The 8,775-nt window shown below is 39.6% G+C and overlaps 1 protein-coding gene across 2 annotated transcripts in view; it reads left to right on the top strand.

Moving 5' to 3' along the window:
• The first annotated feature begins 6,360 nt into the window (after positions 1-6,360).
• atp2a1 (ATPase sarcoplasmic/endoplasmic reticulum Ca2+ transporting 1) overlaps positions 6,361-8,775 on the top strand; it is an 18,680-nt gene continuing 16,265 nt past the window's right edge. For both annotated transcript variants that reach the window (XM_032587716.1, XM_032587717.1), the window contains exons 1-4: positions 6,361-6,495; positions 6,604-6,741; positions 7,341-7,358; positions 7,852-7,934. In XM_032587716.1, coding sequence (XP_032443607.1) covers positions 6,624-6,741; positions 7,341-7,358; positions 7,852-7,934 — 219 coding nt within the window. In that variant the 5' untranslated portion in view covers positions 6,361-6,495; positions 6,604-6,623. The remainder of the gene's footprint in view (positions 6,496-6,603; positions 6,742-7,340; positions 7,359-7,851; positions 7,935-8,775) is intronic.

Raw genomic sequence — 8,775 nt, 5'->3', positions numbered from 1 at the left:
TGTCAAACTTTGTTTTGTTTGATAAAAGCACACAGGTCTAGTTAAAGTCCCTATAGGCCGGAGATAGGAAGCTCCAGTCCTCAAAGGTTGGTGACCCTCAGCGTTTTCCTGAACAACTGGTTGGCCTTTACCAAATGACTCTGGTGGAAACTCTTTTACCCCAATATATCACTCTTTGCTGCACTGAACATTGAGATTTTTTTTTTAACTCCCATGAAAATCATGCTCCGCCTGTGTGGAGCAGCGGCATATATATATATATATATATATATATATATATATATATATATATATATATATATATATATATATATATATATATATATATATATATATATATATACAGTATATAATATACTGTATATATATATATATATATATATATATATATATATATATATATATATATATATATATATATATATATATATATATATACAGACCAAAAGTTTGGACACACCTTTTAATTCAATGAGTTTCCTTTATTTTCATGACTATTGACATTGTAGATTCACACTAAAGGCATCAAAACTATGAATAACACATGTGGAAATATGCACTAAACAAAAAAGTGTAAAACAACTGAAAATAGCCCTTATATTCTAGTTTCTTCAAAGTAGCAACCTTTTGCTGTGATTACTACTTTGTACACACTCTGCATTTTCTTGATGAGCTTCAAGAGGTAGTCACCTGAAATGGTTTTCACTTCATAGGTGTGCCCTGTCAGGTTAATAAGTGGGATTTCTTGCCTTATAAATAGTCATGAAAATAAAGAAAACCCATTGAATTAGAAAAGTGTGTCCAAACCTTTGGTCTGTATTGTATATACTGTACATATAGGTCAATTTCCAGACTTTTTTAATTCCAGAAATATTTATCTGCTTTAAAAAGAGCCAAATTCATACACAATGGAAAACAGAAGTCGTTGGAAGATGCTGTGACTGAGTGCTCCTATAAACATTCCATCAAGTCCTACTGTATTAAAGATGCTATGGTGTCGTGATAACATGCATGTTTGTCTCGGGTCCTACTGGGTTTGGTTTAAGCAAAGTCCAAGCATGTCATCGAAAGAGGAAAAGTCTCTTCGATAATTTACGATATCTCCTTGGAACGGAGAGGAAGGATGAGCCGGAGCTCTCCACGAGATCTGGTGACATAACAAGGCAACACGAGAGCCTGGAGCGTATCCTCAGTTTATGTTGACAGAGGCACACTCCCTTCAGACGCCGTCTCCTCCTGGTTCGGCTCCAAGGGAAGATTTTCAGGGCACATTGTGGGAAAAGCGATGAACCGGCTGCACAACACGGCGGCTCCTGAAGGTTGATGAAACAGGTAGATTCTTCATGTCAGCCTACATTTTTAGGATGACACGAAGAAACGCCAACGCGGTGAAAACGGACCCTGCAGTGTCAGTTTTGTGGTCTATAGATGAGAACTAAGAGCTGCCAAAAGGTTTGTGTTTGCACCACATCTGATGGAAGTGTGGAGCAGACAAAGGTGTTTATGGTCAAGTAAATACACGGGGGAGAGACTACTGAAATACGATGGTGTTTATGACATGGCTGGAAGGAGAAAAACCCAGTGCTCTCCAACAAGAACACTACCAGCTGTCTGATGTTTACTACAGATTGGGCCAAAATCCAGAAGCGCAGTGGAACATTATAGGAGCAGTCAGAAAAGTAAACATTAAATTAAAAAATAGCCTTCATTAGTGTATCATGGAGTCATTCCCACAAAGACTGTAAATGTTCTGCATGAATGAGTGTTCATATATGTGACTGTGGAAGTATAAAGTATAAATTTTGATCATCAGATAGTCTGTCCGACACGGTGGTACTCTCATACTTTGGGCCTGCTTGACAGCATCTGTATCTGATCAGAGATGACGAGAAAAGAAGAGAAAATAAAGTCAAAAACACAAGTTTAAAAGAGAAGTTACAGATTCATCTTTAAGAGAGAAGCTCAGCTGACTCACACTAATAAACTGAGCAGCATCCGTCGTTTAGTGACCCGAGTGACCTTTTCTGATTCTTAGAAAGGAAACCAAAATACCCAGGAAGAAAGTCAACAAATGCTTTTCTTATTCTTGAAAAGATTAGAGATGATAGCTGGGGATTAGTGTGGCTACGACAGCACGAGCATATCTGCACCTTGATGTAACCTTCGAGCGTCAGAGCAACGTCTGCAGTGTTCCTCTCCTGCATGGTGTCACATTCTGAAAGCTTCCCAAAAGAACACTGAAGTTCTGCCGTTGTGTCATAGCTGCCTGCCCACATGCCCGCCACACTATTTATACCAGAGGAGCACAACTGCTGCTATAGGTACAGTTACAGTGAGACACTTCATGCTGCAGCTGCCTGGCCTCAGCTAATTATACAGTACAATGCACACACTGTAGGCATAACACACACTTTCACTGATACTCACAATGATACTGCTGTTGGCTCTCATCCTGTATCGATCACCCAGACGGTTCCCTCCCACACCGACCGGACTGTCAACGAGCCTGTCCTCTCATTGGCTACATCAAGACAAACTCATTCCTGTCAGAAATCAGTGTGTAAATACAAATTTCATGGTACAAAGGAACGGAAAGAGTGGTGACAGAGAGAATAAAAAGGTAAATAAGACAAAGAACGAGGCTAATATGGAACAGAAACATTGCCCATTTATTTTAATAATCTTTGTTTCAGGTGATTTTGGTCTAGTTTTGCTCAGAAGTTTGGACATTAAACTAATAACCATGTCTCTGTCTTAAGTAAAATAAAATAAAATTAAATTAAATACAATAAAATAAAATTAAACTGTTATCTAATGATATTTTTGCTTCACCTTCAATTTAAGCATGATTGCTAAATATTTTTGGCAGCAATAATTTCTTTATTTCTTTATACCATAACAATTTTAATGTGTTTTTGTTTTGCCTACTCATGGTACAGGTGAGAGCAAATAAATTAAATATGACCTTAAAACGGCGAGTAAATGATTTTTATAATTTGTCGGGGACTTTGTTGTTTTCTCTTTTTAGAACATTTTGATATTATGTTTGCCCTTTAGAGGTAAATTAAATATCTATTGGCTGTCAGTGAGGAAATGTACTATATTTATTTGTATTTTTTTAGACGATACTTTAACGTTTATAGTAAAAATGATGAAAGCACAGCTGTAAAAAAAAAACCATAAAATTTTCTATAAGCAGCAATCATTTATGGCTCTCTGTAATACTAAAATTGTTTAATTTAAATTTAAATAATTTATCTTGTAGTATGTCACACTGATAATCTTAGTAAAAGACTCAATTTATTTTGACAACATTAATTCTCAAAATGGGCACCGTTGCCTTGCAGCAAGAAGGTCCTGGGTTCGATTCCCGGCCCGGGGTCTTTCTGCACAGAGTTTGAATGTTCTCCCTGTGCATGCATGGTTTCTCTCCGGGTACTCCGGCTTCCTCCTACAGTCCAAAAACATGACTGTCAGGTTAATTGGTCTCTCCAAATTCTCCCTAGGTGTGTGTGTGCATGGTTGTGTGTCCTGTCTGTCTCTGTGTTGCCCTGCGACAGACTGGCGACCTGTCCAGGGTGTACCCCCGCCTCTTGCCCGACACGTCAGCTGGAGATAGGCACCAGCACCCCTCCCAACCCCACTAAGGGCAAGGGTGTTAGAAAATGGGTGGGTGGATAATTCTCAAAATAAGTAAATCCCCCCTTCCCTAAAAATTCCTAAAAACTGAATAAAACATCTATTTTAACTCATATTTTAGTTTTTACATTGACCAGAGTGTTTAGCAGAGTCTAATTGTTAATCCATAACTGTTATAATGTGGTACAACATAACAGAGACCCCTATGTTCCTTAGCTCCTCTTTAAAATGGAAATCGCCATGACAACATCCCATTCATTCAAGTAAACATCAGTGAAGGGCTAAAAGAAAATAACATATCGCTAAAACTTACTGATTAGGTTGATCATTTTACCAAGGAACTTTTTACAATCCATGACTTCCTGTTTCTGTAGGGTATAAATACGATGCAACACAGAGCCTGGTTTCTTTTAGCCAGTCTTCAAAATGGGAAAGACAAGAGAACATACTCTTGTATGTTCATCAACATACAAGAACATCATATGAACATCATATGAAACGTGTGTGGATTTTCATAAGCTAGGAAATGGAGCTATTCACCCTAATGTGCCCATATCTGTATTTTTTTTAAATGAAATTAATCATCTGTTATTTTGAGACTTTGATGTTATCATTCTTTCACATTAAAAGTAAAGTGTATTCAGTACTTAAGATATTCAGTAATTAAGATATTTTCTCTATTTTTGAGCATTTTGTTAAATAAAATAATTAGCTAATTTAATAAAGACATCAGGAATAAGCGAATAACCAGTCCTAAATATATGTATATGTGGGTAAGAAAGGCATACAGATTAACAAACACAAGTGATATTCACGTTTGACCTTTGAATTAAATATTATGAGAGTCATTATGGGGTCAAATCTTAGTTGCAGAGGACAAAGGTCAGTTCTTGAGAATATTTCTTAATGAAAGTCAAACAAAGTAAGTCATGTTAACTCAATTACTATTTAATAAAGGGACTTATTGGCTCTTTTATTCTGCGTAAAGGATCCAACCCTTTTTCATTCTTTCTTAGTAATGATGCTGAACTTTGTTTCAGTTCCTGAAACAAAGTTCAGTTCCTGAACTTTGGTGGTTCCAATGGGTGGATGTGTGTGTAGGGGTGTGGGCGTGTGTGTGTGTGTTTGGGAGAGGTTGGGGGAGGGGCAGGAGTGTGTAACGGGGCATGGCATTATCACTGCTTTGCTTTATTAGTATTAGAGCTCAGCCCTCAGAATGAGCTGCAGCAATCCGATCTCTGCAGTGGATTGAGCGAAATGTCAGTGAGCCACCTTCATTTATGACATCCAGCGACTGTGGACCGTCACAGAACAATGGCTCAGAAAGTGAAGCAGGTCCAATGTGATCACAAAACATGCAGTTAGGGCAGAGGTTTCACTTTTTATGGTTTAGTCGGTGATCGAATGTAGCAGAACGTTTCCTTGATTCTCAGCCAGAAAGTGAGCTAACATTTCTTTTCTTGTCTCCCCTCTGGTGTGTTAGCGTATCCACAGACTCCCCTTCCTTCAGGAGCTTGATTTGGAGTTTTGATCATAAACTTCAATTCATTTTATTGGGATTTTATGTGACACAGTGTCTCAAAGTAGTGCATCATTTTGAAGTTGAGGAAAAGGGAAACAAGGTGTGCTGTCTCCTCCAGGTTTGGACATTTAGAGACTAAAGTTTTGCCGCTTTTTTTTTTTTTTTTTACAGGAAAGTTCATATTCAGTCCATTCTGACTGAATATGAAGGCTGTCTGTGAACATCAGTTCCTGACGACTAATTAGGACTAGACTTTGACTGGGCCACTCTAACAAATAACTAAACTTTGATCTAAACCATTTCACTCAACAACTCTAGTTGTTGTTGTCCTGCTGGGGGGAGAATCTTTTCTCTTGAACAGGTGTTTGGGGTGTTAGGTCAAAAAGTTACATTTTGTCTTATCTAACCAGTGGACCTACTTCCACACGCTTCCTACTGGGCTTCTGGCACATAGCCAACAAGACTTATCATGGCTTTCTTTTAGCAGCAGATGGATATTTGGGACGACCTATAGCTATCCTGTCAAGCTTTTTGTTTCCCAGCTGAGCTGTTGATTTCTGCATCTCCCCCTAGGTGTTTCTCTGATGCAAATTTTTACTAATGTTCTCTAGCAAACCTCCAAAACCTTAGCAGAAGAGCTGCATTTTTTAAAATGGATTTAAATTACACACAGAGGCTGAAACAAATCATTGTCAAACCTCTGATTTTTCTTATTCTTTTCACTTCTACTTCACAAGTGCAGAAGTGATATGTCATATGAATGTCCAGGGCTACTCACAAATTCCTAATAAAATATATTGAAGTTTGTGTTTGCAAAACAACAAATTGAAAAAAAAAACAAAACAGAAAAAGTTCATGGAGTATGAATGACTGTAAACCTTCTCGCTGAGCGTCCGTTCATTTGTTAGATGAGTGTCCGTGTCTCTGCTGACACGTGAGCCCACATGTGCCCATCAGTGTCCCTTCCTCTCGTCTTTGTTCTAACCGTGCAACCTCTCTTCATCACATCTTATTTCCAGCCCGCCGGGTCGTGGACCCCTCTGCAGTTGTTGCCCTCGCCCACCCTGTCCACCTCCCCTCTGCCTATTCTTCGCCACTGGGCAATCCCTTCCCACCTATTTAGGACGTTCCCATCCAATGAGCAGAGAGAGTGTGTGGAGTGAGCACCAATGGGGCCAGTTTTTCATCTGTATAAAACTTTTCAAGAAAGTTTGCCAGGTTGCACTTTCTGTCAGTCCAGGGCTCCAGGAGGCAAGGAACAGCCCAGAGAGAGAGAGAGCAGCACAGGGGGGGGGTCTCCGGTTCATAATCCCAATCCCACACTCAAGAAAGTGGTGGGTGAATCAACTTTTTATTTATTTATTTTTTATTATTATTTTTTTACCTCAGTTTTCTCCCAGTTGAGTCGGGTTGATGTGAGTGTTTCTGTTTTTCTCCCGAAGCCTCTCCGTTTCTGCCAAGGATGGAGAACGCGCACATCAAAGAGTCGGCCGAAGTTCTGGCCTACTTTGGAGTCACAGAAGAGACGGGCCTGCCGCCTGAGCAGGTGAAGAAGAACCTGGAAAAGTATGGCTTCAACGGTGAGGGAGAGAGAGAAACAGGAGGTTGGGACAAAGAGGCAGTGAAAGATGAGATGTTTTTATTTAATCTTTTATTCTTTCACTGGATTTGTCGTGGTGGATGAGCATCACACAAGCAGAGGTGGAGGGATGAAAAAACAGAGGAGGAAGACGGAGAAGTGTTTAAGGACTGACAAATACACCAGCTGTGTGTGTGTGTGCGGGCGTGTGTGGGGGTGTGTGTGTGACAAACGCTGGGTGGTTACGTTTATGGAGCAGGCACATTTTGGTGTTAAGTTTCTCAGCTCGATTACTGGCTGTAAACTGTTGGGAATGCTATGAAAGGGTGTCAGTCAAGCTTACGCCATTTTCTGATCCATTTCTGCAGTCAGGCAGTGAGATCCGACTCCAAGAAACTCATTCTGAATTCAAAACCAAAATTTGCCACCAAAGAACATTTTAGCTGCATGTGCGTGCATGATTAAAGAAAGTTAATTGTTGAGCTGAGCATCTGTGTAAGCCAAGTAAAATATCCTCTCGTTGCCATTTAATCCCTCTGAATCTATAGAGACAGTAAATATGGCTTTCATTCATGTTTTCTGTTCTGTTCTTACCTACAGAGCTGCCAGCAGAGGAGGGTGAGTCCACCTACACACCTGTTACTCTCTCATCTGGATCGCATGTTCTGTCCATCAAAGTGCATCCCTCACCGTGAAGCAACCCGAACACACCTGTCCCGCTCACTTCCTGTGATGACAGCTAATGTGGTCATTTGCTTAACACCTATCTCTTGGCTTCTCGCTGCACTTCAGTGTGTCGCAGACGTGGAGCGTCCCCACACAGCTAATAATACGCCATTACCACACATTGTTGCAGGAGATGTCCCCTGCTGGGTGCCTGGATCGCACATTTGCTGCACTTAACATAAACAAGCGCTGATAGACGGTTATGGCTTTTAGACAAGGCTATGTAGCTTTACATGGCCTTCTTAAAATGTATTCCCTCATCGGTTTTGCATGTACAAACACCCTCATTTATATAGTTTAAGCACATGAACACAGTCTATGTACTAATATTACATATTAGTCTGTACCAGTGCATATTAAAATCAGTGTGTTTTCTGTTTATCAGGAAAGAGTATCTGGGAGTTGGTGGTGGAGCAGTTTGAGGACCTGTTGGTCAGAATCCTCCTTCTGGCTGCATGCATCTCCTTTGTGAGTTCTTACATGTTTTTTTTTGTTTTTTTTGCTGACATCCCGTGATGCATCTGTATCGGTTTGATAAATTGGACGCAGTTTGTTTTCATTTAGGCAGTAGTGTCACTCTTAATATCGTGTTAAACCTCAAGTTTTTATAACGGAGGAGGAGATTTATGATGAAGTTTAAAACAGACCTAAGATCTCCAAATGTTTCATGAAAAATCATTGAGTTTCATCCATTTGTTTGCCTTATTTAGTTTAGCTCCTTTTTTTGCTAGTAGCATACACTGTATCCCACAGAACAGCCTTACTCTGTGCCAAGCTAACGTTAGCTTTGGATACGTTTACGCCACAGGAAAATGCATGACAGTCTAAATGTCCCAATTCGGATCTTTTCACCCACCCAAAAAAAATCTGATTTGTGCCACTTCCTTATGTGGAGCTAAATTGGATGTGCATCCAATTGTTTCCAAAGCATTTGCAGTCAGAACGGTCATGTTGCATTTAATCTGACTTTTATGTCATTGATGTGAGACGTGTGTCATAATTCTGCACCAGCAGAATCCAGATGTAAATCAGGATGTAAACAATGTCTGAAAATTATAATTATGAACTTATGACAGACGTATGTGTGAGTTACACAGCTGCAGCAGTCAGTACAGTTGTTTTTTCACTGTGAAAGTTGTTGTAATGGGTGAAAAACCTTAATTTGTTGGATAAACCAAATAGGCAAGCAGTGCCGTGCAAGATGTAGGTGGAATCATGATAGTCTGATTGTTGGGCATGCACTGACTCTAGGGGTTTTTTAGGCTCGTTCATTTAATAAGGGTTTTTTTTAATAAACATAGCACAATTT

This window comes from Xiphophorus hellerii, chromosome 16 (assembly GCF_003331165.1).
Source record: "Xiphophorus hellerii strain 12219 chromosome 16, Xiphophorus_hellerii-4.1, whole genome shotgun sequence".
Classification (NCBI taxonomy): Eukaryota; Metazoa; Chordata; class Actinopteri; order Cyprinodontiformes; family Poeciliidae; genus Xiphophorus; species Xiphophorus hellerii.
This window is presented reverse-complemented; position numbering and strand designations above follow the sequence as displayed.